Here is a 27,438-nt window from a genome sequence, read left to right as displayed (position 1 = left end):
TTCAAGGTAAAACCCCCCTTTTCGGCTGAGCGATGAGATTTAAAGTAGTACAAAGGTGTGATGCTGAACAATAAAACCCGGATAAAACAACAATTAAAGGCACACAGCACGCCACACTTAATCATTTACAACCAAATCATGTTGATCATGATGTATCTTTGTATTCATCTTCATGACCGGCATGTTCCGATAAAAGTGGGTGTCCTTGGTGATAAGAAACGTAAGCTGGGTTGCTAGGGTCGAATGTATAATTCATTTCTCTAAATAGTCTCAATTGGTCCATGAATCCTGGATTTGGATTTGCAAAAGGGCGTTGTTGCTTAATGATGGCGAGGGCTGCTTTAGGATGAATGTGGCGTTTGCTCATGAGATAGGCTGACACGATGGTAGGACTCCTCGACACACCGGCTAAACAATGCACCAGTATCCGCCTGTCGGCTGCTAACGCTTCGTCGATAAAGTCGATGGCTGCTGGAAAGTGTTGAACAATGTTGGCATCTGGATTATCGGCAACAGCAATGATCTACCCATGAATGTTAGTGGACCGCTCATGATACACGTTGCATAGCAACATGATTATACCTTATGGATGAATTGCCCAGATGGATATTTATCTTTGAAATGGCCGAGTGATAGGATGGCAGAAATCTTGTTCTTGTGTAAAAAGTCGACGTCTTCATATGCCTTGTAACCTCCAAGCCAAACGTTGGGGAGCACTTGTTGAGCACAGCTGGTAATGAGGATGCCACCAGGGAGTCCATTCTCATCTTGTTGTAGTGCAAGGTAAAGTGAGGACTTTGCAATGTCGCCTACGGACTCGGTTGTACTTGACCCTTCGTCACAACCCATAGTGTGTCTATGTTTTTGAAAGAGGCAAAAGGTAGTAGCATTATGCAGCAGCAGCGGCAGCGGCACTTTTGTGTGTGGAGCTGAGTACTTGACGACACCACCACCACCCACCACCCACTGCCAGTGGCTTGTCTTTGTTGAGCCTTGACACATTGCCCCGACAGCCCCCTTCCCTTTCCATACATATACAATACATACACACATACACACAAATGTCCTTGTTACAACGACTGGCTCGTTCCTCAGTGCGCGCATTCAGCACAACAACTGCAGCAGCCAACAACACCACCACCACAACTACCAGCAGCGCTAAAGGATTGGCCCAATTCTTTGAGAATGGTGAAGCCTTGCCAAAACAAATCTGGACTGGTTCGTGCGCATTACCATCTCGACAGCTATCCATTGGAAGAACATGACTGAATAGTTTATTGCTATGTATAGGACGAGCATGGAAGGCTAGTGAACTACGCTTAAAGTCGTTTGAGGACTTGCACAAGCTGTGGTATGTTCTTCTCAAGGAACGCAACGTGCTTGCTACGCAACGTGAAGAAGCAAAACGGTTAGGTATTACCAAGGAACTTTGGACCAATGCAGGTCGTCTCAAGAAGGTATGTATGAGAAGGGGTATTGCGATAAGGGGAACAAGATCACTCAACAACAACAACAACAACATGTGTACCTCTTTTTTGTGCGTTTTTAGTGTCAAAAGTCGATGGCACGCATCAAATTTGTATTGAACGAGCGACAAAGAGAATACGAAAAGTTGATGGCATCCAAGCAAAACTCACCTTCCACCACCAACACCAACACCTCAACCACCACCACCACCACCCAATAGAGACATCCAAACTAATAAAAGAGCATTGTAACACGATTCATCCAATAATGCAATTATCTGTCTTTTATACATTTGTACTTGGCAAGGAAAGATTGGATTAGATAGAAAGCACGTCAAACTGCGACAAAGGGCCAGCATTATCTTCTTTCTTTCCCCCCCCCGCCCATTTTCTACTACTCCAACCACCCATGACACGTCTATTAGGCTCTCTTGTAGGGCTAGTGTCAATGGCGAGTGTGCTCGTCCAAGCAACTCTAGACTCCAACGATATCGACTTTGTAATGCACGCCGATCGTGCTGCCAACGACTCATTACTGTGGGGCACCTATCGACCTAATCTCTACTTTGGCACTCGCACTCGCTTCCCCGAATCCTTAATGACAGGCCTCATCTGGTTTGACGGTGGCGAGTTTCAAGGTTTCCAACGTAAGAGGATACAGCTATGCACACACGAGAACTATAAAAGATTGACGCGTCGATACTATCACAGGGGCTCGTCATGCTTGTGATCAAGGGGATGGATTGAATGGATATGGATATCATCAACATGATGGCCGTAGCTATGGCATGCAACAGATCAAGGATGGACCGAGCAATGTCGAGATCACTACAGAATTCATCAAAGTACCTGGTGGAGATCATGGCATGTAGATTCGATGCATAAACGTAGTACCAGCAACAACGCCTTGTAGCTAATCTCGTTTTATCTCTAGGTGGTGATTGGGGTGTGCGTATTCGAGGTGAACCCATGAATAGCCAAGGTACCTTATACCAAAAGTGTCCATGAACAACCCATTCATGCATCTTGTTTTATTCAGTGCCATCAACGACCACCATTATCTTTTATGCTGGATTGGAAGGACAAGGAAGCATGGATATAGTTAGCAAGTTATCACGCAAGGTAATGCATTATACAGCTCAAGGGAGGATGATTATCCATTCTTATCATGTATACAACACATAGGGCTTGAAATCACCCATCCAAATCGAAGGTGACACGCCAGACCTTGGTGACTTTGAGATCGAAATCGTGGATGGCCCTTTGAATGTGAGCCCCGAACAAGGCATTGATCAAGACCTTTCAAGGACACAATGGTGGGGTCTTCAAGTGAAGGAAGGCGATATTTGGCGTGCTAAAGGTAGGGTCACATGATACACACAATCTTACAAGGAATTCATGCGACCTGTTTTTTCCTCCCAGATATCATTATGCCGCGACTACTGATGTCTGCACGAGAAAAGATTGCCAAAGGTTCTCCCGAAGATGCAATGGCACACCCTTATTCGTATTTCACTTTGGACAACACTTTGACGGAGGAAGAGGATGAAGTCGCCAACATGTACGCATTCCAGAAAATCTTTCATGGGCAATTTCAGGTAGGCATCATCTTGATATGGGGATATTCAGGTATTCATGATACAGTGATACATAGTTTGATGTCATCTTTCGATCCGCAAGCTCTCCCAAGAAGCTGAGCAGTAAGTCCAATGATCTATGACAACAACAATGGTATATCTTTACATGTTTTATGTTTAGATGAAATGATGGGTCCCAAGATCAAGGAAAAAAGCAACGAATTTCAGGCACGCTTTGAAACGACTTTTCATCTCAAAGAAAAAGGATTCTCGGACAAGGAGATTGAATTTGCCCAGTTCTTGTTGAGCAACATGTTGGGTGGCATCGGATACTTTTATGGATCATCCATTGTTGATCGATCACACGGCCCTTTGCAGGATGAAGAGAGTTTTGCTGGCGAGCCTCTTTCTCCTCAGTATACCAGTCCCCAAAGCTTGTTTACTGCCACACCAAGTCGTCCCTTTTTCCCACGTGGTTTCTACTGGTAAGTGCCACTACACACACGACCAAGAAGGATGATGATAATAATAATCGACATGATAGGGATGAAGGTTTCCATGAGCTGGTTATTGGTAAATGGGACAATGATTTGAGGTATGTTTATTGGTGCCACATAAGGTTAACCACCTACTGATGGACTTTTTTTTCAAATAGCTTGGACATTATCAAGCATTGGATTTCCTTGATTGATGAGAATGGATGGGTTGGACGTGAGCAAATCCTGGGTGATGAAGCACGTAGCAAGGTGCCTAGCGAATTCCAAACGCAGTTTCCTCATTATGCAAATCCTCCTACTTTGTATCTTGCCATCAAACGCTATGTGGATCGATTTACGCACCAACAAGGCGCTGCCATGATGGAAGGATCGGGTGCCGCCACTACCATGTCGAGCTTTGACGACCCTGCTGTGTTACGCAACTTCCACCTGGAGAATGCTGTTCTTGGTCATGCTTGGCTTGACAAGGTGTATCCCAAGATGAAGCTCAATTGGGAATGGTTCCGTAAGACCCAACGCGGTCACTTGGCACGTTTTGGACGCAAGACATCCAATCAAGAAGCATACCGTTGGAGAGGACGTACCACTGAACATACCTTGACATCGGGTTTGGATGACTATCCTCGTGGAGAACCTCCCAACGTTGGTGAATTGCATGCTGATCTTATGGCTTGGATGACCTTTGCTACTCGACTTTTAAAGGATATTGCAACTGAACTTGGAAATCAAGAGGATGCACAACAATTTGCTCAAATTGAATTGGATATGCTGGAAAACTTGGATGCATTGCATTGGAATGAGGAGCAGCAGGCTTATTGCGATCAAACAGTGGAAGAAGGCAAGCCTGTTCATGTTTGTCACAAGGGATACTTATCCTTGTTCCCATTGGCACTCGGCCTTGTTCCTGCAGATTCACCCAAGCTTGGTGCTATTCTTGAAATGATCCGCAATGAAAATGAATTATGGTCGCCCTACGGATTGCGTTCGTTGTCAGCTTCGGATGAATACTACAACACAGGCGAAGTCTATTGGCGAGGCCCAATTTGGATCAACATGAATTATTTGACATTGCAAGGACTCTATAACGTAAGCCATATATGACATTCTCATGATGTAATTGTGCTTACAATGGTATCGTAGAATTATATGAACACCCCAGGCCCTTATCAAAAACGTGCGCAAGAAATCTATGCCGAGTTACGCAGCAATATCATCAACACCGTGTACAAGGTAAATGATTGTATTACGAGAGAGAGAGAAAGGGATCATGGATAACATTGACATGGATTGTGTATCTTAGGACTATGCCCAAACCGGTTATGTATGGGAGCAATATTCTGATAGCACTGGAAAGGGTCAACGTAGCCATCCATTCACGGGTTGGACTAGTCTTGTACTTCTTATTATGGCTGAGCAGTATTCGTAGTAGCAATGAGACAATGATAAAATAGACAATGTCCTTTACAATGGATTGTTTGTATTGGGAAAAGTGTGGCAAAAGAATGATACATAAACAAATGTGAGACCACTACATGCTATTTGTTTCCTGATCCACATAACGCGTGCTCTCGTTCAATTATACAACTGCTTCTCTTTTATTGAATCAATTGAATGCAACGTCGAGCTATATTACAAGGCCCTTCACATCCTCCTCCTGTTCCTTCTTTGGTTCATTGTCGTCATTCATCACTTCAAGCAAAGGTGGATGATAAAGAAAAAGTGGGACATTTATTATCTTCTAAAAAGCAACAACGACCAAGACCTTGTTCCGAATGTAATCATTGTCTCCTTTGTATGATCCGAGCTCCATGCAAAAGGTGTGAACAATTAGAGATGTCCCAAAGCAGCTTGTAGTTTCGTTGTTGAAAGTAATAAAAGGCTCGATTGTTGACAGTGGCGGAGTGTGTGTGTGGAGTACTTTTGGATGTTAGGAACAAGGACGCTCCTTCCTCTTTTGACTACAACAAATACATCATGGATAAAGACACCAACACAACAGCAACCACCCCCACCCCCAGCAATGATACTCAACCTTCGCTCAAGGATATGAAAAAGTTTGAAAAGTGGAGGAAATCGCTGCAATACATGACCGGCCTTGGCATGTCTGAACAAGAACGAGCCCATTTCCAGAAGCAACTCGAAGGCGAACTCGATTCCTACCAATGTCGACAATGCGAACTTTGGCGTGACAACTTGATGAAGAACAGCAAGTATTATGCTAGCACGTGTATACGGCATGCCATAGACTCATAGTAGTATCCTTTCAACAGGTCCACCTGTGCGATTCATGATTGATCACTTGAAGAAGGTTGGGCATGATATGAAGCGAGACCACTTTATTTGTGCACCATGCGATCCTACACGCTCTGGAGGATTTTCACCTGAAGATGGTATTCTACTATGCTACAATCGTATGAATTCAAAGACGCACCAAGAACACACCATGGTCCACGAGATGGTGCATTTGTATGATCATCACAAGTTCAAGGTCGACTGGCTCAACTTGAGACATCACGCATGCAGTGAGGTGAGAAAGAGAGAATGGGATGGGATGAAATTGGTAGGTTGCCTAGTTACTAATCATAGGGATTCATTAGGTACGAGCTGCTAGCCTTAGTGGAGATTGCAAATGGACACGAGAGATACAACGAGGTTTCTATACGTTCACCAAACAACATCAAGCTTGTGTAAGACGACGTGCTGTGCTCTCAGTCATGGAGAATCCCAGTTGTAAATCCAAGGAAGAAGCTGAGCGTGCTGTTGCCAGCGTGTTTGACAGCTGTTTTGCTGATACCCGGCCCTTTGACGAGATCTATTAGACAACACACATATATACACACACGCATATGCACATATCAGTAGAACGCATTAGACTTTAATACAATGGCTCAGTTGGAAACGTTTTATTACGAGGATTCAGAGTGGTGGAGTGGAGTGGTGGAGCGGCATCTTGGTTGGGTATGGTCACGTGTTTTCAATTTGGCAAGGTTTTAGTTTCCTCGGTGAATAATCCAATGACGGGTTTCAGGTAGAGAGATATGGATGGGAGCATTGTTTGCTTATTTTCTCGTTCATTGTTCTTCTATTGTCGGTCTCACCAACGAGAATGTTTTTTAAAAACAAATCAAAGTGGTTCTTGACGATCCTAATAGTGGCGGCAACAAGTAGTAGTAGCTTGTTTTGCAAGGCTCAAGACGATGGTTCAGTCTCGGCAGATGATGATGATAGCATGTCGCTCATGTCAAGTGATGTGACAGGATGGACGTATCCAGCACCCAAAGCACACGATCCACCCGAAAGTGTCTCTGACGGCAAGCTTCACTTTGCCATGATCGACCCCGAAGCTTTACGAGAGAACAAAAAACACATGCACGACTATGATCGCGAACTCCAGCATGCATTATGGTTCCTAAAAAAGAAAGCAGACCGCTATGTGACCAACACGACCACTTTTTCAGTGATTGAAAAGTCGATTGCTGTGCCCGGAAATGATTCGCATGATTACATGTCACTTGCACGTTACTTTTGGCCCAACGAGTCGCAACCCAATGGCATGCCTTATATTCGACATGATGGTCGTGTCAACCCTGAGATCGAAAAGGTGCCCGATTATCAGCATTTCCGCAACCTGGTGAAGCATGTGCAATATCTATCCTTGGCATATCACTTTTTCGACAATGAGACCTATGCAGCAAAAGCAACCCAACGTATCCACGATTGGTTCATTGACTCAAAAACAAGAATGAATCCACATTTGCAATACGCCTCCTTGGTCCGTGGGTACAATACAGGCCGTGCCAAAGGTATCATTGATTTCCACGTGTTGCCAGATCTTATGGATTCAATGGCTATCCTGCAGTATAGCAAGTCTTGGAAAGAGGGCATGAATCGTCACATCCGCTATTGGTTTGCACAATACATTGAATGGCTTATCAAGAGTCCCAATGGCATCTTTGAAAAAGAATCACACAATAACCACGGCACCTACTACGACGTACAACGAGTCGCCATTTATCGCTTTTTGGGGAAGAAAGATTTGGCACAACAGGTGCTCCAGAATGCTACAGCCTCCCGTATTGCACAACAGATTTTGTCATCGGGCGAAATGTATCAAGAAACAGCACGTCCTTTCTCTTGGTTCTATTCCATCTTTAATCTCAAAGCCTTGTTCCAACTTGCCCATATGGGCCGTCAAGTCGGTGTGGACTTGCATCAATATAAAACAGTGGATGGCAAAAGCATTCGTTCAGCTGTGGATTTCATGCTACCTTATGCAGCCAACGAATCGACTTGGAACTTTTATAACTCTGGAGGCTTTGATTCATCTTATATTTTATCCAATGTGCTCAATTGGGCCTATATTGCCTATGCCAATGAAACATACCTAGCAATGGCAAGAAAGCTTGGTGTTGAGCATTCTCATCCTTACAACATCACTCGTCTTAGTCTTCCATGGCGTGCCCTTGGTGATCATTCGGATAGGGCAATGGAAGGATTTCAACCTGCATCCCCTCCTCCACCACCAAGTAATGATGCATCGTCCTCTTTTTACTACACCACTCTAGTAGGTTGGATAGCAGCTACCCTACTTGGTTTCATCTTTACGCAATAAAGTATCATCCATGGTTCATCATTCGCGCGTAATGTATGTGCTTCCTCCCTGATGCTGATCCCGTTATCTCACTTTGGACTGCATCGTTGTGCATACGTTGTTGTGTTTTTTACTTTTTTGTACTGTTTATTGTTTTAACCAGCCATTAGTGATAGCAACAGACTTTGCGTCATACTCATAATCGTCCCATATCTGCAACAATTGATCCACAGCAGATGCCATGCATTTCTCGTCACCTATGTAAATGAATAAAGCGTAAGAAACAAGAAGACATCTACTACAACAATGGTAGGATGGTGATCGTTTTACCTTTTACAAGTGTAAAGCTTATCCTAACTTGGTCGCTTTGGGTATCAGTGGTGGTGGGAGGCATTTGAGTGATACGGCACAAGAAATGCAGTGATGTCTCCTGTTGTTGTTGTTGTTGTTGTCCTTCATGCATGCCTACTTTTTTTAATTGGAAAGGGACCAAAGAGGGGGGAGGAGGAGTACTCGTTAGAAACCATTGTATTCTCTCTCTCTCTCTCTCTCTCTCTCTCTCTCCTATTATCATGCGTTTTGCCACATGCAAAAAATAACCTTACCACCAATCGATCCACTCCATACAATCAAGCCATTCGGATAAACGCGACCACTGAGCTTTCCATTAAAGTGCTAGATAATTACATCATACATCATTGTTGTTGTTAGCGTCAAGAAGGGGATTGAACACAACATGATCTTACCTCTTCAAAGATTTGATGCATCTTGCCCGCAGCCTCACATTCATGCTTTGCAGGACGTTCAATCACTAGTGGTCGTTGTGGTTTGGAGCTCATATGATCCATGCATCGATCCCAAGTGGTGCTTAACCAATTTGAAAATGATGCAATGAACCCCTCTTCATTCTCCTTGGGTTTCCTTAGTAATGAGGATGCAGGACGTTGATGGTGGCGTTGGTGTTGAAGTAGCAATTGCTGCTGAGCTGCATGAGCAGGTGCTGCTAGGAGTGTGGGGGATGCATTTGTGTACCGGGCCACCATGGGATCAGCAAGACGACTTGTGAGATCATCTACTGCTGCTGCTGCTGTTGTGGTGGTGATGGATGCACGATGCCTTTGCTGCTTTTCTTCAATAATAACCTGCTTGCTGCTATTACCGTAAATAACATACAATGTCAGTTTTACACATGATGTGCTACGTGCGTCTGTGTTACTTACAATCTTCGTTTCTTGCATGCATCCACATTTTGTAATTGGATTTCAGAGTGCCATGAGAGATCAAGGTCAAATGCATGGATGCTCTTGGGTGTGGGTGGCATGTCCACCACTGTACGACCACATGACATCGTATCCACCGTTGAGTCTCGTGTCGTTGTAGGGAGACAATGAGAACTATATTCGACGTTGCTACAAAGAGGCGTCAATGGCGGAGTCATGGGCGCTATCGATGATCCATTATCTTCACTCAAAGGAGGTAACGATGATTTGGGAGCAGCTGTTGGAAAGCCTAATAACAATAATAGTAGATGGATCATTAGATGTTGTACATGAATCAAAACAATAACAACATACCATGTTCTTGACGCCAAGCACGTTGTTGGAGTAACCGACATGTCAATTTTGGAACATTGGGTCTATACAAAATTTTGTTGTCAGTCCATGTAACATGTTGATGACTTTTTCTCTTACCTATCGCTCGTGAGAGCTTGAAGCAAATCTTCTTGAGATGAGCGTCTCCATAAAACCTTGAGTGTTTCCCAAATGCGACCATCTAAATCAAGAGCATCGTTTACGATGGGGCGTCTTAGGTCATGATCCTGCAGGGGATTATGAGTCTTGTGATAAAGTGGTAATGCATCTGGGAAACGCAGGTCGGTACCCAAATAGGATTTGTTTGTCAGCCACGGGTGAGCAAGCACTGCATCGAGCTATAATAGACATATTGGCAAGAGAGCAAGAAGGAGAAATGCAGTGAGTAATAATAGCAACATTTATCATGCATCGTCCTTTTTTGCCCCTGTCGCTCTTTTTACACGCACCCACACACCCACAAATCACCCCGTCAACCCATCCACTTTGCTCCTCCTCCTCAAACTTAAACTTACTGTAATGCGTTTGGCTGGGTCAACAACCAACATGCTCTTTATCAAATCGCGCGCTTCACGTGAAACATGAGCAGGGAGTGGTAAGAAACGGCCCAATTTTATCTTTGCAAGCAATCTTCCAACATTGTCATCGTCAAAGGGTAGATGGCCAGTGAGCATAGCATACAAGATAACACCACACGACCATACATCGGTTGCTGGTCCATGATATCGTTTGCCCTATAAAGAAACTGTGTCAAGAAAAACAAAGACGTGGTCGAAAATGCAAAGGTGGTCTCGAGTTGACGAAATCCTACTTACCCTGACTATTTCTGGGCTTGCATAGTGAGGAGACCTATATGTCAAGTAACAAAAACAGAGGATGAGTATGTGCATCCTCCATCATGTTTCAGCCATTTACATACCCGCAGCTTGTGTTGAGGAGCTCATTTGGTGATTGGATGGTGGCCATACCAAAGTCGGCAATCTTGAGTGTTTTATGATCCTTGTCCAGCAGGATGTTCTCGGGCTTCAAGTCACGATGGCTAGTGTGTGTATAATTTTAGCCCAACATCAAGACGCAATGCAATGCATGACATGTATAAAGACAACTCTAATTTTTAAAAACGTACCAGATATGGTGAGCATGACACCAAGCAAGTGCAGTAGTTAGTTGACGGAACAAATGTCGAGCATCTGGTTCGGATAATCGGCCTCGCTCTGACAAGACTTGAAAAAGCTCGCCACCTTCAACGTATTCCATCACAAAATACACATTTGAAGCATCTTGAAGCACTTGGCGGAGATCCACAAGATGTGGATGATGCAGCAGTTGAAGCACAGCCAATTCACGTTGCACACAGCGTGCCATGGTGGATGATGTCGCTAGCTGGCTACGCGAGATCACCTTGATAGCAACTTGCTCACCGGTATGTCGATGGATCCCAATCTTGACTCGACCTGCAAAACATCAAATGCGGTCAACATTTATGGTTCTTTTTTCCTTTTTCGTCATATTAAGGAGCAAGGCATCATGGTTTTTTGGGGGGTTGTTTGTAGAGAGAGAAGCATCTTGGGGGAGGGTGAAAGAAAAGGGAAACGAAAATTGGGGGTCTTGTTGAAAGGAATGAGCCGATGAGTGAGTGTGTGTGTGAGTGCGATTGAAAGTAATATGAATTGTGGATGTGCATATGTGTGTGTGGTGTCAAACGATTTGGGGGGTTTGAATGCGATAAATGGAGCAGATCGCAATGTCGGCTGGTCACCCAAGCATGTGTGTATAAACACACAACGCGGGTATTGGGGGTGTTTGATGCAACAATCATTATCACCACGCCAAAGCCGCACCGTTGCATGGCAACCGTTGCTGTGGAGACATAAAGAGGATGATGATAATGGTAAAATGGGCAAGAGAAAGAAATCAAACATGTGGGTTGTGATAAATTGTCATGGAGAAGAATAGAATTGCTCCTTATATGAATTACCCTTCCGTGTCAACTTACCCGACGCACCTCGCCCAATGGTCTTGCCAAGTATATACTCGCCTACTTCTCGTCGTTTATGCTGTGATGATGATGATGAAGGAATATGCATTCCTTTGCCATGTTTAGTGGTGTGTGTATCGTGATGATTTGAGTTGTGCATGGCCTTGGTGTTGTTTTGTTGGTGTTGATGATGATGGCGCGTAAGGTAGGTCATGAATGGCATTATGCTGAGGTATAATAACGAGATCAGATAGGATTACAAAAAAAAGTGTACTGTATGCTGGCTTGGTATATGTTGATATGGAAGATGGACAACGAAAATGAGGATGTTGGATGCTGGATCGTTGTTGTCGTTATGCGGTTTATTGTTGTTGATGAGTCGATTGAAGTTGTTTGTGTACCGGCACAATGAGTATTAAGGGTATAATAAAAAGTCAAAGATGAAAGGGAAAAGAAAAAGGAAAAAAGACAGAAATGGTGATGAATTTTAAATAGAATGGCGAAAAAAAGTGAGGGGGTGGGATACTTACATATGCGTGTAGGTCACGAAGAGAGTGAGAGAGAGAGAGGGGAGAGCCAAAGTGAACCCATTAGGCGCCACTCTTTTGCATTTTGGTTATCTGCAGTTCTATATGCAAGATGATTCTCGCAGCCTTTGCTATCCATGGTTAAAGGCACCACCCTTAACTGATTTCAAATCAGCTGCTACGGCAGCCATGTTTACACCATTGGTGACAGTTACCATTTATCCATGATGTGCGATCGAAGCAAATGTGGATCATCAATTGTGATTTATTTATATACAGAAAGGGGGTGGTTGAGTGGGTTGGGTATCCTCTGCTGCGCGTGGAGATAGGATATGGATGTGGAATTTGCCATGGTAACGATACATGAGTGGGTGAGTGGGTGGTGGTAGGGGGAATCGCTCGAAAGAGATAATTGGAAAGCGAAATAAGATGCGTGCCGGAAGTCAATTGCCAGGCTAAAAGAAACACAAGAAATTGGGCCAGCTGCAAGTGTATGTACATAGGGATGCAGGTGGAAAACAAGTATGGTTATACTGACTTGAGAAGCGAAGCCAGTCCAACAACTAATATACCAACGAAAAAGAACACCGATACATAACGTTGTTGAGTATCCGCTTTAATCGCTTGTGGTAGCATACTCTAAAAGATATCATCGTTAACATCATAATCCAAAGCAAAGAGACAAAAATTTCTACCCGCTTACCTGGACGGCAATAAACGACATCATCCCACTCACCACACCAAAGGTAACGCCAAAAAGGGTATCTTGTTGTTCTTGGCTGACTTCACGGAAAGCAATGAGTCCCAAAACTGCTCCGATGGGTTGAGATAATCCTCCAAGAAGTGCTGCATAACCAAACGCGCTCCCCCTCGATTTAGTAGCAAAGTAGAGCGGAAGCGCAATCATAAATCCTTCAATAAAGTTGTGAATCGACATGGCAGCGCACACACTAAGCCCAAGACGACTGGATGCTTGTCCCGAGATGAACATGATTAATCCCTCTATAGCACGCAAGTAAGTTAAAAAGCTGCTTTTCTTCTTCCTTCATGAATCACACCTACCAGGAAACTTGTGAATGCAAATCGCAACAGCTGTTTGGATGCCGATACGAAAATAATCGTTTTCTTGATCATTGCTTTTCACAGGATCAAAATAGTCAGGATGTTGTTGTTGAGTGACAGCTCCATATTCGATCGAGTTCCATTGAAGTCGAGTGTGCTCTCCAAGGTGACCCGTTGTTGTTGTTGTTGTAGATTTCATAAAGGATGGATCATCATGCGTTGCCGTTGTTGGTAAAAGGGTGCTTTGGCTGCTGCAACTATCAACAGGATGTTCCAAGGGCGATGGATGATGATGATGATGATGGTGATGTTGATGAGGACCTTCATTATAAGCATGGATAGCGTTGGGGGCACACCAGTGGATACAACGATTGATGAAGATGGTCGTTGCTATCCCAACAAAGTAATACAGGTACATCCAATGATCGGAAGCGAGCCGAGCACGACTAGCAGGTAATAACGTGAAGAGCGAAGAGAACAGCATGACACCAGCAGCCAATGCCATCGACGAGGCGATCACTTTGGGTTGCTCCAGAATAGATGCACAGGATGCGTTGTAGCGTGATGAAGGCCATACAGTATCAATAAACACCACAGATGCTGGTTTGTCAATGGTAAAGAGGTGGGAAGGTATAAGCAATGGGGTTATGGATGCCATGAGAGTCGTGATCTTACCTCCCAGAATGCAAGCAATGCTCGAAATCAGCACCAAGAGCCAGCTCTCTTGCCAATTCTCGTCGTTCCTCAAGATGGTGGTGTCCATGGTTAAGCTGCAACCATTAAGGTACTCGACCGAGGTTTTAAAATCCAGTTTCGCGGGTCATGTGGTGGAAGACTTTTTTCATGGCCCATTCTTATCGTAACCACTGTGCAGCAATTTAGACTAGGAAACCCAACATGGAATATTCAGTAAACATGTGGACCATCATCTCTTGCTGTAGTCATTCATTTGTAGCATCTACATCCATTTAATATTAAAGGTCTCGAGTTAAAGTATGTATGCTTTGTGCATGTGAGGGAAGGGGGCGTTGTCGGGCTTTCCATGGGTAACTATGGTATCAATTGTTTCCATCTTTTCCTTTTCAATGACCAATCAATGCATTGGATGGTCTAAATCAGTATCATCAGATCTTTGTTATTCATCTACTCCTGATGATACGCGTTCTTGATCAAAAGACAACCAAAAAGACACCCACAATGAATAACACCTTCTTGTTCTTTTTACTCTAAGAGAAAGATGCACCCTTAATCTGGGAGTTGTTGGTGACACCATCCAGGGACACATACTCAATTACGTATACTTCAACACTTAAAGTGACAAAGCCAAAGCCAACATTTATTAAAAAGCTGCTTGTTGATGAAATAAGAGATAATCGCTGTGGTGAGGAAACCAGCAGCGGAGCTGCTGCATAAATGGTTAGAGATGCCGTCATACCTTGCTGTTCAGGACATTGGATGCATCGCATTTAGGCTCTCAAAATGTCATCATCCATGCGCATGGTGCTGCCGTTAGTCTTATGCCCCATTCTCAATTTTGACCTCATCCTTAAAGCTTATACAAGAAGACGTGTTGTAGTTGCAGTGAAAATAAGATATATTGATTCTTAACGTATTCTATCCTGTCTATCGTACCAAACATCACAAAAAAGTCGCATTGTCATCGATGCTAGTGGTCTGATTCGTACATCTCCCTCTTCCCTACCTGGTGACCATCTTGCGTACCCTCCGAGAATGATGCCTTCCTTGTTTGTATGTGCTGATGAGATCCCAGGTATCGTGATGGTGATGTCCTTAACCAGATAATTCCAAAGAAAAAGTCATCGTATCCATTTTACAGTACCTTGGTATTTGGCCTCTACCTCGTGAACGATGATCCATCATATGCCCACTTACTGCTGGCCTGTTGCTGCTTCATAAACGCCACCTTGTCTCTGCCACAAAGGATGAAAAAAAAACCCATCTTGCAATACATGTTCCTTCCAAATCCAGGTACCTTGCATATGTACAACATCCTTCCATCGCAGGTGACTGCCAGGTAGTGCCCTTGGATGACAATGATATGAGTGGCATTGGCCGTAGAAGCATCAAAAGAAAGTTTGTATGAGGATGATGACACGCCAACGTAGACCAATAGCAATGCATGTGATGATGATGATGATGATGGGATCCAAGAGTGCCACGGCTTGCAGGCTCTACACTCAAGTGCTACTTGAAAAGACGCTACAAGAACAACGACCTGTCACACCGTAAGGACATACCCAACATTGACATTGGCATCAGAGCATGCTGCTTCTTTCGTCAACGCGTACCTTTCAGTGCTGCAAACGTGTTCTTCCAATGCAGTCGAATCGTCCTTAGTGTTCGTCTTGAATCATTTCCAGCGATCGGCACCTTGCATTCGTTGAATTCGGCAGGTTGCATATACGCATAAAGCATGTTCAAGTGAAACGTAAGGGAACGCGGTTGAAAGGTGAAAGGGAGTGTGTCCTTGTTTCATTATGCAGTCGAATGGTTTGTGCTTCCCAAATTTCGAGCCCCGAACTATAAAGAAAAGTCCACATAATGACCACGACGACTCAATGATAATGACAGAGGTGGGGGGATAGCAATGAGAATGGCTGTAAAGATCATGACACGTCCCAACACTTGCTATTTTGAGAAAACAAAGGAAGAAGAAAAAGATGTATATTCATAGCACCCAAAGGCCATATTATTAGTGCCAGGTGCGTCATACACACATGCCCACCCCAACAAACTACCATCAAGGAATACTTTCAATTATACTAGATAAGCATACAGCATGTCTTTGCTTTCGAGTAACACCCGATGTTTGACCTCTACAGCTCTGTGTTCCTCGAATCCAAAAGCCCAATCCGTCCAGCTGCGTAATAAGGGCATCGTGAGAGAGCGAGATATACGTATATAGATGGTACTCGAGATTAGCTGAAGCGATTTTGGGATATAAGCATCGTATCATGGTTCCTTGATTTCACAAACGAGTATGGCTCTTGATCAGATTATGGCGCTATGTAGCAATTAGTATTGTATAACAGGGATGGCTTAGGAGTCAATCTACGTAATTTGCATAATGGAATGTTGGGTTTATAGGCGTCTTTGTTTGCCTTCTAGGGGGTATCTAAGGAGACCCATAATGAGTCAGTGGTACCATTATATCATCATAGCACGTTGGAGTAATTCTAATTCTTCTATAGCATGATAATCAAATGAACTTACGCATGTCATAATGGCTTGTACTATACCTTCCTCTCACGGCTATTTCTTGATCTGGGAAAGATATGAAGCACCTTTCCCTCTTGATTTGATGTGGTGTTCCCAATGTGAGCTGCATTTGTAACACATGTCTGGGTAAAAGAAGTTTCGCCTTTGAAATGCACGCCGATTTTTTTGTGATACGCGACTACCAGGATCCCAGCTCCTATGATTTCTTGTGATTTCCAATGCAATCCATGAGTAGAACTTCTGGATCCTTCTTAGCCATATGTCTTTGCCCCCACCCTCTTCCATCGTATGCAATTGCAAAAAGATCCACAATGCTGGGCATAAAGTAAAGCAGTAAAGAGATCCAAATAAAAAAGGTTTACAGGTAACATGATTTGACAGCGTCGTGCGTGGGATGATCTTTGTAAACGATTCGAGAAACCATGCGTTTGGTGTATATAGCCATTATGATGATCAAGGGGGGAAAATTAGTCTGAAACATGCAGTATGAGCGCCTTAAGCTCAAATGAACATGGGTGTCATGCTGAAAACAAACACCACTAGCATGGATAACAACTCTTGGCTTTCGGGATGTGATACAATGTTGTTGTTATGCACGTGGTGAGCAACAAAAAAAGCGGGGTACATTACCGATGGTTGTGTGTCCCATAGCCATGAAAAAAAAGTTTTCTGATCCAGGTATTGATTTCAATGCTTGATTGGTAGGTTGTGTTGGATTCAAAGAGATCTTTTTTCTTCCCGCCAAGTCCCGCTGGCTGTAGGTGTGAAGGGGAACATAATCCCACCTTTTTTTAAAAGAAGTCTACATCCATGGTAGCATCTATCATTTTGCCGCAGCAGCCATTTGTACAACGAGATTGGATGGAAAAGTGGTTCGCCGACCGATTCGACAAAGTTTGTTTTTGGGCCATCTGTTGCCATATTCAACGTAGTTGGTATCTTTTTCTGTTCCGGCAAATCCCTCCGCCGCTTTACCTTTTTCGATTCGGTCGTCGAAACTGCCTCTATAAAAACGTGTTCCGCTCATCATTCTCTTGTTTCTCGAGACGTCGTTTCCCTTTTTGATTGTGCTTTCTACCCCATGGCACACGTACAACCACGCCACCATGATACTAAATCAATTGCTGGATCGTCTGATACCATTGGCGTTGACGTTGTAGAACGCCGCGATGATTCTTATGGTGAGACGGATGCCAATGTGGTCTCCGTTGAAGGTAAAATAAATCGATCCTGTGGACTCTGTACATATAAAATTTTGCATTCTCAAAAAAGCTTTTTCACTTTATTTGATTTACAGATGCCATTGTGGAATACAATGATGTGAGGCGTGAATTATCACGGATCAGCCGTGTAGCAACGCATGAAGGAGATATGGAGAAGGGCCATGTGGAAGAATTCGACCTCGATGAATATCTACATGGAATGTCGAATGATGCTGAAGAAGCAGGCACCAAACCCAAACATCTTGGTCTCATTTGGAAAAACCTCATGGTCCAGGTTAGTTTTCTGATCCACGCCTTTATTTGAAACAATTAGATTCACACGTGGCTACTATTAAATCATAGGGTCTTGGAGCTGATGCGCATACGATTCCCACCCTTCAAAGTGTGCTTGCTCGTACTGTACAACCTTGGAAGTATTTCGGCATTGGAGTTGGTGGAAGTCAAAAGACCATTCTTCATGGCCTTACGGGTTTCTGTAAAGATGGCGAAATGCTTTTGGTGCTTGGTCGTCCTGGTTCAGGATGCTCTACTTTACTAAAGGTGCTCAGCAATATGCGTGGTTCTTATACGCGCATTGAGGGCGAAGTCAGCTATGGTGGCATTGATGCACTTACCTTTGCAAAGAGATATCGGGGTCAAGTTGTCTATAATGAAGAGGAGGATCAGCATTATCCCACTCTTACCACAAAACAAACCCTTCAACTCGCATTACGAACAAAGACTCCCGGCAATCGTCTTCCCAATGAAAGCAAGCGTGATTTCGTCGACAAGATCTTGTATCTCCTTGGCAACATGCTCGGTCTCACCAAGCAAATGAATACATTGGTTGGCAATGCATTCGTCCGTGGCCTCTCTGGTGGAGAGAGAAAGCGTCTTTCCATTGCAGAAGTTATGACAACACAATCTTCTATCAATAACTGGGTACTGAGGAGATTCTGCTTGTGTTCTTAGCGATCGTGGGTTCTTACATGTTGTTTGTTATTAGGATTGCTCCACCCGTGGCCTTGACGCAGCTTCAGCACTCGATTACGTCCGTTCGTTGCGTATCATGACCGATGTTTTCAACAAGACAACCATTGCAACACTATACCAGGCATCCAACAGCATCTACAACGTTTTCGACAAGGTTCTCTTGCTTGATGAAGGTTACTGCATCTACTTTGGCCCTGTTGATCAGGCTCGAGCTTATTTTGAAGACATCGGCTTCTATTGTCCGCCACGCAAATCGACACCTGATTTCTTGACAGGCTTGTGTAATCCATTGGAACGTGAAGTGCGCCCTGGATACGAAGATTCGGTGCCACAACACGCATCTCAATTCCAAGATCGATACTATGAATCCAGCATGTACAAACGCATGATGGCGGAGCTTGAGGAGTACGAGACCAAGATCAATGCCGAGAAACCAGCAGAAACTTTTGCTGAAGCTGTACGTGAAGAACACCAAAAACGTGCACGCAAGAGTGGCATCTATACGGCATCCTTTTATCAACAAGTCAAGGCCCTTACGATTCGACAATATCATTTGTCTATCAAAGATATCGATGCCCTTATTTCAAGATTCGGCACCATCGGTGTCCTCAGTCTTATCACTGGATCATGCTTCTATCAATTGCCAATGACGGGTATGGGTGCCTTCAGTAGAGGTGGTGGCTTGTTTCAGCTCTTGGTCTTTAATACCATGGTAAGTATATCCTAAAATACATCTTTTATCAGTATTAACGACCGTTGTCATCCATTTAGGTTTGCCAAACGGAGCTCATTAACTTTCTCGAGGGCCGACCAGTTTTGGAGAAGCACAAGCATTTTGCAATGTATAGACCTGCTGCATTTTATATTTCGCAAGTTATTATGGATATCCCATTCGCCATTGTCCAGGGTACGACATATTGATGCATCATTCTATGTATACAACGTTCTAATCATTTCACTTTAGTCTTCTTACTTGAAATCTTTGCGTATTTCATGATGGGTCTTACGTTGGATGCTGGTCGCTTTTTCACGTTCTTTATCGTTATGGTGTTCACCAATCTCATGATGAATGGTGTCTTCCGATCTTTTGGTGTGCTTACCAACAACTTCTTTTTGGCGAGTCAATTGTCGAACATCATGTATACTATCGTGCTTTCACATTGCGGCTATATCATCCCATATGCATCCATGCACCCGTGGCTATTCTGGTAAGGTTCTTATTGTTCTTTTTCCCCTGATTTGGATGCTTATCAGCCATTGTCCTTTAGGCTTTATTGGATCGATCCTCTTGCATATGCTTATAAAGCTTTGTTGATCAATGAAATGCAAGGCCAAATGTATTCTTGTGACGGTGTGGGAAATTCGATTCCACAAGGCCCTGGTTACGATGATTGGAGTCATAAAGTAAGTCAACATTTCAATGGTCAATTAAAGCTTCGAAGCTCACACATATATAAAATAGGTTTGCACGATGCAAGGTGGCCGACCAGGGCAAAACTACGTGCTTGGTGATGATTATCTGCGTGAACATCTCAGTTTCGAGCCAAATCATCTATGGGCGCCTAATTTTATTGCGGTGGTTGGATTCTTTATTCTCTTTACGGCTATCAATGCACTTGGCATGGAATACCTTGGCACAGACAAAGGAGGTGCTCTTACCAAACTTTACCTTCCTGGCAAGGCACCCAAGCCACGTACCAATGAGGAAGAAGATGAACGTCGTCGTCGTCAACAAGAGGTCACTGCCAACATGGAAAAGGTGTCTACTGGTACAACATTCTCATGGCATCACGTGAACTATACCGTGCCTTTCAAGGGTGGTCCACTTCACTTGCTTAACGACATTTCTGGTATCGTCAAACCTGGTCACTTGACTGCTTTGATGGGATCTTCTGGTGCTGGCAAGACAACCTTATTGGATGTGTTATCTCGTCGTAAGACCATTGGCCAAGTGGAAGGACGCATGTACTTGAATGGTGAAGCTCTTCTAAGTGACTTTGAACGTATCACCGGCTATTGTGAGCAAATGGATATCCATCAACCTGCTGTCACTGTGCGTGAATCCCTTCGATTTTCAGCCTATTTGCGTCAAGATCCCAGCATACCCAAAGAAGAAAAAGATGAATACGTGGAGCAAATCATTCAGCTATTGGAGATGGATGACATTGCGGATGCACAAATTGGTGAAGTCGAAAAGGGTGCTGGTATTTCGGTTGAAGAACGTAAACGCCTTACCATTGGTGTCGAATTGGTGGCCAAACCCAAGTTGATCTTTTTGGATGAACCCACTTCTGGATTGGATGCTCAAAGCTCATACAACATTGTTCGATTTATCCGCAAGCTGGCTGATGCTGGATGGCCTGTACTATGCACGATCCATCAACCCTCTGCGATCCTCTTTGAGCATTTTGACCATTTGCTGCTTTTGGTGCGTGGTGGCCGTACAGCCTACTATGGTGAAATTGGACCCGATGCAAGAACAATGATCAATTATTTTGAATCCCATGGTGGTCCCAAATGTGCACCCGAAGCCAATCCCGCCGAATACATCCTTGAAGTGGTTGGCGCTGGTACGGCTGGCAAGGCTAAACGCGATTGGGCTGATATTTGGGTGCATTCGGATGAAGCAAAGGCACTTGAAGAAGAGCTTGAACAAATCCACAACACAGCTGATCAACATCCTACACGTAAGGCACAAGCATACTCTACCTCATTCTGGAGACAACTTTATCTTGTACACAAGCGGATGGCTCTTTGTTATTGGCGCTCACCTGATTACAACCTTGGTCGTTTCATGGCGATTATGGCACTCGCATTGATCATTGGATTCATGTACTGGAAAATGTCGCTCACTGCTATCGACATGCAAAACAGGGCCTTTGCCTTGTTCAACAGCTTTTTGATGTCGTACACTTTGGTCAGTATAACTTTCTCTTTTGAACTATGCATGATACTTACCTTTAATGCTTATATGCTTTATGCTTGTTTGACAAGGTTTGCCTAGCTCAACCGAAATTTATGAATGAACGGCGATACTTTCGCCGTGAATACGCCTCCAGATTTTATGGATGGATTCCTTTTGCCATTTCCGTCATCGTGGTGGAGATTCCTTACATCTTCTTTCTCAGCGCCTTTTATATGATAGGCTCCTACTGGACGGCAGGTTTTGTAAACAGCCCTGAAACGTGTGGTTATTTCTACCTCATGCAGATCATCTTTGTCTTTTGGTCGGTTACGTTTGGTTTCTCGCTTGCTGGCATTTCCGAAAAGCCCATGGTAGCTGCTGTTCTCAATCCACTTATGCTCTCGCTGCTATTGCTCTTCGCTGGTATCATGCAGCCCGCAAAAATGATGCCAAAGTTTTGGAGTTCATGGATGTATTGGGTTGGTAAGTGTCATCATCATCACCACATGTTGCCTTTGTTGATTCGAGGATGCGATATTGATTGGGTGTTTACCTTGTAGATCCCTACCATTACTTTGTCGAAGGTCTGGTGGTCAATGAACTGGAAACGCTTCCCGTGCAATGCAATGAGAATGATGTAGCAAGGTTCACACCTCCTGCTGGGCAAACGTGTGGAGAGTACATGGCCAACTTTTTTGAGAGCGGGGGCATGGGTTATGTGGTCGATCCAAATGCTACTGATATCTGCGCTTATTGTAATTATCAATCCGGCAAGGTATACTACGAGACGAACTTTGACTGGTCAGCTGATAACAAATGGCGTGATCTCGGTATTATCGCTGGAATTGCTGGTTTTAACGTGGTTGTGTTCACCATTCTCTGCTATTGGAAACGCAAGGCAAAGCGCTAGAGCAAGATAGTGTCCCTTTATCCCCCTCTGTAGACAACATCCTTATTTTTAATTTTCGATCACCTCATTTGATTTCGCATTGTATCATTTAATACTAATAAACTTGTTGACGTATTCTGAGCGAGTTAATCACAATAGCGTTCCCCTAGACATGTCTCATTGTATGTCCCAACAACCAATAGAAGATTGATTATGACAACCGGGTCTTTGTTTTATAAAAAAAAGGAATCACAATACGTGTTTATTCAACTACGTAGAATGGCGACAGTGTCTACAACTGGTATTTGGATGATAAGACATTGCTATCATGCGAAATGGTTCTTGGCTCAAAACTTGTGCCGGATTGCTTCTAGGATTATGGTTGAAATTAAGCGGGGACCCACTGTAGGTCATGTCCTGAGTTGATCAATACGCTGTTTTTCCTTGCCTCGCTTCGTAGTTGCCATCTTGCATCAACCCAATGATAGAGTCTTGTATTCCTTGTGTGTCTGTGAACCTCGTTATTGATCGGGTCTTGGACATGTGGTTGCTCGTTTAGACGTTTTCGCCGGTTGACTTGGCTTGACTATGATAGGATTTATGGTGAATTGGAAATCGATAATACATGGAGTGGTAAAAGATACAACACCTTCTGCTGAATTCGACATCATCACCAAACTACGTACGCCTGGGTCAAAGCTCCAATCGGTAATCGCATCATTTTGCTCGAAATCCATAACCTCAAGTGTTTTTTTTCTTTCACAGGAGAGCATACAAAGCTGGCTTTGACACCTTTTGGCCTTGACTCCATCGGTGGTGATGAAAAATCGAATGTTTGATATACCCGTCAATTCCTTGTAACAAAGAAAAATCGAAGCATGTATTCCAATGCCTTTCCTTCTCAGCAATGAAATCCGTATTAGCATACGGGACACTTGTACCCCTAGTCATTGAACATTGTTGGAGTATGTAAGGCGAGTCTTCTGTTGAGATATTGGTATACGTGAACTTCACCTCTTGAGGTCACAGCTACGATGGAAGGAAAATCATCTACTTACTCTGATGGGGTGCCTACGCACATAACATACTCCGTTTTGATACATGTTTTCCAAGTGTTCACGTGGACATGCCCAGCGCTGGCATAGCAAATGTTTAAAAGGCTCTAACACGGTCGACGTTTAGACGCAACAGAAATCATTATATACGACGTTTTCGCTTACGGTATAGAAGCAGCTGAAGAAATGACTCGAGTAGGGTGGGTGTCATCAGAGTGATCGTGGTCGGCGATGATCCAACGATGATTTCCACTTAATGCCCTCTATAACCAAAAGTGAGCTTACGCCTTTCTTCCAATTACTTCTTGTGTCTTACGGATGCATAAAATGATGAATGGTCGTCGTCGGTAACTTCGATTGTACGAGGCCTGAAAAGGAAGAGATGTTAAAAAGATGCCTTTCAGGTTATGATTATCATGCCTACCGCATGTGCGTTTGTCACTGGTTCATCGTTTGACCACCTCGCGTGCTCATTACTGCTTTCTTGATGTAACGTTTAAAACCTTGTGGTACGCCTAAGGTCAATGCGACACGTGTTTCCTTTGGGAGGTGCTGTAATGACATTTGGCTGTTGTGGTCTTTGATGTACCCTTTGGGGTAGGTACATTTGTAGGCAAAAGGCAACCCCAGCCTGATGGGAAATCCGGGACTCCTTTGTTGGTGAGCTACATAGATGAATGCATCGTGAGCACCGTCATTTTGGGGATCACATAATAAAGACTATCATTGAGACTTACCAAAGGCCACTGATGATGATGTGCAAACAAGTTGAAAGAAAGGGCACATGACAGTGTTGGTGACAACAGCCTTGTTTATATGTGAGCGGGCGTGAGAATTGTTGTCATGACGGATCGAACTGATAAAGTGGTCAACATCTTGGAGTACTGGGTCGTCAAAGAAGAAGTGATGGAAAATCAACCATTGATTAATCCACGTGACATAAGTATGACCCTTTTACGGTGTATAGAGCGCATGAAACGGCCATCAAGATAGAATGAAGCTGATCTTGTTTAATGAAAGCAACCTTTTTTAAACGCATGTGGAGTAGTAGTGAGAGCTAAAGGAGGGGATGACAATGTGCTACTACTTGCTTGCTATGTACACGAGGGAGCTGTCAATCGGAGTGGCGGGGCGGTGGTAAGGGAAGGGGATAGCCAACAAAAAAACCTCGAACGCGTGTGTGCTGCTGGTTAACTTCCTGCTGCTCTTTTACTGATTTTGGGACGATCACGATGGCCCTCCGCATACCCAAAGGCACTCTTCCTCAACTCTTCAAGGAGGGATACAAGGTATATTGCTGCTATGACTACTCGTCAATGACGTTTTCGTGGGCTAAACAGATGACCGACCTTGATCGTTTGACAGTTTCAACAAGGCGTCGATGAAGCCGTGTTGCGCAACATTGAAGCAACCGCTGAACTCGCCGAAGTCGTTCGCACCTCGATGGGTCCCAATGGTAACTATCTTTGAGTCGATCTGCAGTATAAACAGTGGTAACCAACATGACAACGCCAACACCTTCAGGTCGCAACAAGATGATTGTCAACCATCTCGAGAAGCTCTTTGTCACCAACGATGCTGCTACCATCATCCGTGAAATCGACGTGGTACATCCTGCTGCCAAGTTGCTCGTTATGGCTTCTCAACAACAAGAGTCAGAATTGGGTGATAACACCAACCTTGTTATCGTGTTGGCTGGTGAATTGCTCAAGAAGGCTGAACACCTCTTGCGTCTCGGTTTGCATCCTTCTGAAGTGATCCAGGGCTATGAATTGGCACGCGAACGTGCTCTTGAAATCCTTGCTGGTAAGTAGTAAATGATCAAAATGGAGGATGTGCATGTATGATTGACGGCTTCTTTTTGTTATTAGAATTGGAGGCTGGCAAGGTTGAAGATATGGCTTCTAGCGATCAATTGAAAAAGACCGTCAAGGCTTCCATTGGCTCTAAGCAATTTGGCAACGAAGATTTGCTCACCGATTTGGTGGTTGAAGCTGCATTGAATGTGATGCCCAAGGAACCTCGCAACTTCAACGTCGACAGCATTCGTGTTGTCAAGGTGATGGGTTCCAGCATCTATGATTCCAAGGTGGTGCGTGGTATGGTCTTTGGTCGTGAACCTGAAGGTAAGATCTTGACATTGTATGAGGGATCGAAAACATGAATATGGGAGAATACTTACAATGTAAAAATAGGTACCATCCAAGGTGCCCAAAAGGCCAAGGTTGCCGTCTTCACATGTCCTTTGGATGTCGCACAGACCGAGACCAAGGGTACCGTGTTGATCCACAATGCTCAAGAAATGCTCAACTTTAGCAAGGATGAGGAGCGACATATGGAAAAGATCTTCCAAGAACTCGCCGATGCTGGTGTCAAGGTGGTTGTTACAGGTGCTGGTATTGGTGAATTGGCTCTTCACTACTTGAACCGCTTTGGTATCATGGCTGTCAAGGTCTTGTCCAAGTTTGATATTCGTCGTTTGTGCCGTGTGGTGGGTGCTACTGCTCTTGCTCGTCTTGGTGCTCCCATGGCCGAAGAAATGGGTTACTGTGATGTTGTGGAAACTGTGGAAATTGGCAGTGATCGTGTTACTGTATTCCGTCAAGAGGAAAAGGACAAATCCCGTACCACCACCGTTGTCATTCGTGGTGCCACACAAAACCATATGGATGATATAGAACGTGCCATTGATGATGGTGTCAACGTGATCAAGGCTGCTACCAAGGACAACCGATTGCTTGCTGGTGCTGGTGCTGTTGAAATGCAACTCAACAAGCGTTTGCAGGCTGTTGCTAGCAAGACTCCTGGTTTGAACCAACACGCTATCAAAAAGTTCGCCGAAGCCCTTGAAGTTGTTCCCCGTACCTTGTGTGAAAATGCAGGCATGGATGCCACGGCCGTCCTTTCTCGTTTATACGCTGCTCACTATCAAGAAGGCGATGTTGGACATACTGGTGTTGACGTTGAAGAGAACAGTGATGGTACTGCTGATGCTGTCAAGGCCGGCATTTATGACTCGTTCCCTGCAAAGTACAATGCGCTTAAGCTCGCTGCTGATACCGCTATTACTGTGCTGCGAGTAGATCAGGTAAGGTTTTGATAGCACATTCAAAAGTCAATGGATGTCTAATGGCTCTTTTATAGATTATCATGTCTAAACCTGCAGGTGGACCTAAACCCCCAAAGCAACAGGGCCATTGGGATGATGATTAGACAGGTTCTCCTTTTTCCTTTTCTACGTTTTTCAAATAGTACCCACATGCATGATGTTCATAGCCCCAAAAACAATGCTTCTTTTTTTTCTCTTGAAAGACAATCATGCGTCTTTGTTCAATGTGTTGTCTCCGATGTGTGATATGGTAGATCAACAGTATTCGCTTTGTTTCCACACGATTCGATCAATGGACGGCATCTCATTTAGTCGATGGAAATGGATCAACTCCCCTCCCACGATCTTTATGAAATTCGCATAATAAGCCCTGTTTCGTTGCCAAGGATCACATTTGTGTTACAGTGCATATACGCATAGTAATGTAAATTGCATTTGATTCATTTATGGATACCAGCTTAGTCCATAACAAGAAGTTGCTATCGATATGCAGCATCATGATGCGTTCCCATAGCAACACTTTTTTGCCTCAAGAAGGCAGATTGTATACGCATCGAGTAATAACATTATAGTATATGGAAATATTTGTAAAGACATCCTCTTCATCGTCCACGCAAGCAGCAACAACACAATATCAGGGTAAACAAAGACTACACATACAAGAGGTATTTATTTTTACTACATTTCATTTCATTGTCTAATGTATGATGGCTTGGATAGGATTAAAAGTGTTAAGCCAAGTGAGTGATGTGATC

The 27,438-nt window shown here is 43.9% G+C and overlaps 9 protein-coding genes across 9 annotated transcripts; 6 read left to right on the top strand and 3 right to left on the bottom strand.

Annotated features, from left to right (window-relative positions):
• Positions 1 to 145: 145 nt before the first annotated feature.
• O0I10_001238 (uncharacterized protein) lies at positions 146 to 849 on the bottom strand (the record flags this gene model as incomplete). The annotated part of the gene is made up of 2 exons (XM_058481335.1): positions 146 to 523; positions 583 to 849. 2 exons carry the CDS (start codon positions 847 to 849, stop codon positions 146 to 148), a joined length of 645 nt encoding a protein of 214 aa, XP_058347973.1.
• Positions 850 to 1,061: 212 nt separating this feature from the next.
• O0I10_001237 (uncharacterized protein) lies at positions 1,062 to 1,687 on the top strand (the record flags this gene model as incomplete). Its single annotated transcript, XM_058481334.1, has 3 exons — positions 1,062 to 1,218; positions 1,291 to 1,457; positions 1,550 to 1,687. The coding sequence occupies 3 exons, from the start codon at positions 1,062 to 1,064 to the stop codon at positions 1,685 to 1,687; spliced, it is 462 nt and encodes a 153-aa protein (XP_058347972.1).
• Positions 1,688 to 1,875: 188 nt separating this feature from the next.
• On the top strand, positions 1,876 to 4,966 carry O0I10_001236 (uncharacterized protein; the record flags this gene model as incomplete). The annotated part of the gene is made up of 12 exons (XM_058481333.1): positions 1,876 to 2,113; positions 2,178 to 2,330; positions 2,401 to 2,448; positions 2,506 to 2,588; positions 2,652 to 2,826; positions 2,889 to 3,064; positions 3,121 to 3,166; positions 3,225 to 3,528; positions 3,588 to 3,638; positions 3,699 to 4,626; positions 4,681 to 4,770; positions 4,841 to 4,966. 12 exons carry the CDS (start codon positions 1,876 to 1,878, stop codon positions 4,964 to 4,966), a joined length of 2,418 nt encoding a protein of 805 aa, XP_058347971.1.
• Positions 4,967 to 5,514: 548 nt separating this feature from the next.
• Positions 5,515 to 6,359, top strand: O0I10_001235 (uncharacterized protein; the record flags this gene model as incomplete). The annotated part of the gene is made up of 3 exons (XM_058481332.1): positions 5,515 to 5,746; positions 5,811 to 6,067; positions 6,138 to 6,359. The coding sequence occupies 3 exons, from the start codon at positions 5,515 to 5,517 to the stop codon at positions 6,357 to 6,359; spliced, it is 711 nt and encodes a 236-aa protein (XP_058347970.1).
• A 287-nt stretch (positions 6,360 to 6,646) lies between these two features.
• Positions 6,647 to 8,152, top strand: O0I10_001234 (uncharacterized protein; the record flags this gene model as incomplete). Its single annotated transcript, XM_058481331.1, has 1 exon — positions 6,647 to 8,152. One exon carries the CDS (start codon positions 6,647 to 6,649, stop codon positions 8,150 to 8,152), a length of 1,506 nt encoding a protein of 501 aa, XP_058347969.1.
• Positions 8,153 to 8,278: 126 nt separating this feature from the next.
• Positions 8,279 to 11,924, bottom strand: O0I10_001233 (uncharacterized protein; the record flags this gene model as incomplete). The annotated part of the gene is made up of 12 exons (XM_058481330.1): positions 8,279 to 8,388; positions 8,462 to 8,561; positions 8,732 to 8,806; positions 8,878 to 9,283; positions 9,352 to 9,640; positions 9,706 to 9,767; positions 9,823 to 10,061; positions 10,239 to 10,457; positions 10,539 to 10,572; positions 10,643 to 10,762; positions 10,850 to 11,177; positions 11,720 to 11,924. 12 exons carry the CDS (start codon positions 11,922 to 11,924, stop codon positions 8,279 to 8,281), a joined length of 2,187 nt encoding a protein of 728 aa, XP_058347968.1.
• An 832-nt stretch (positions 11,925 to 12,756) lies between these two features.
• Positions 12,757 to 14,053, bottom strand: O0I10_001232 (uncharacterized protein; the record flags this gene model as incomplete). Its single annotated transcript, XM_058481329.1, has 4 exons — positions 12,757 to 12,867; positions 12,932 to 13,230; positions 13,291 to 13,890; positions 13,966 to 14,053. 4 exons carry the CDS (start codon positions 14,051 to 14,053, stop codon positions 12,757 to 12,759), a joined length of 1,098 nt encoding a protein of 365 aa, XP_058347967.1.
• Positions 14,054 to 17,611: 3,558 nt separating this feature from the next.
• Positions 17,612 to 22,540, top strand: O0I10_001231 (uncharacterized protein; the record flags this gene model as incomplete). The annotated part of the gene is made up of 10 exons (XM_058481328.1): positions 17,612 to 17,744; positions 17,828 to 18,027; positions 18,096 to 18,674; positions 18,739 to 19,437; positions 19,497 to 19,632; positions 19,690 to 19,933; positions 19,994 to 20,129; positions 20,188 to 21,642; positions 21,720 to 22,113; positions 22,191 to 22,540. The coding sequence occupies 10 exons, from the start codon at positions 17,612 to 17,614 to the stop codon at positions 22,538 to 22,540; spliced, it is 4,326 nt and encodes a 1,441-aa protein (XP_058347966.1).
• Positions 22,541 to 24,806: 2,266 nt separating this feature from the next.
• O0I10_001230 (T-complex protein 1, theta subunit) lies at positions 24,807 to 26,787 on the top strand (the record flags this gene model as incomplete). The annotated part of the gene is made up of 6 exons (XM_058481327.1): positions 24,807 to 24,863; positions 24,940 to 25,030; positions 25,099 to 25,380; positions 25,446 to 25,700; positions 25,770 to 26,662; positions 26,719 to 26,787. The coding sequence occupies 6 exons, from the start codon at positions 24,807 to 24,809 to the stop codon at positions 26,785 to 26,787; spliced, it is 1,647 nt and encodes a 548-aa protein (XP_058347965.1).
• Positions 26,788 to 27,438: the final 651 nt, after the last annotated feature.

Source organism: Lichtheimia ornata, assembly GCF_029851405.1.
Source record: "Lichtheimia ornata isolate CBS 291.66 chromosome Unknown scaffold00003, whole genome shotgun sequence".
Lineage (NCBI taxonomy): Eukaryota > Fungi > Mucoromycota > Mucoromycetes > Mucorales > Lichtheimiaceae > Lichtheimia > Lichtheimia ornata.
This window is presented reverse-complemented; position numbering and strand designations above follow the sequence as displayed.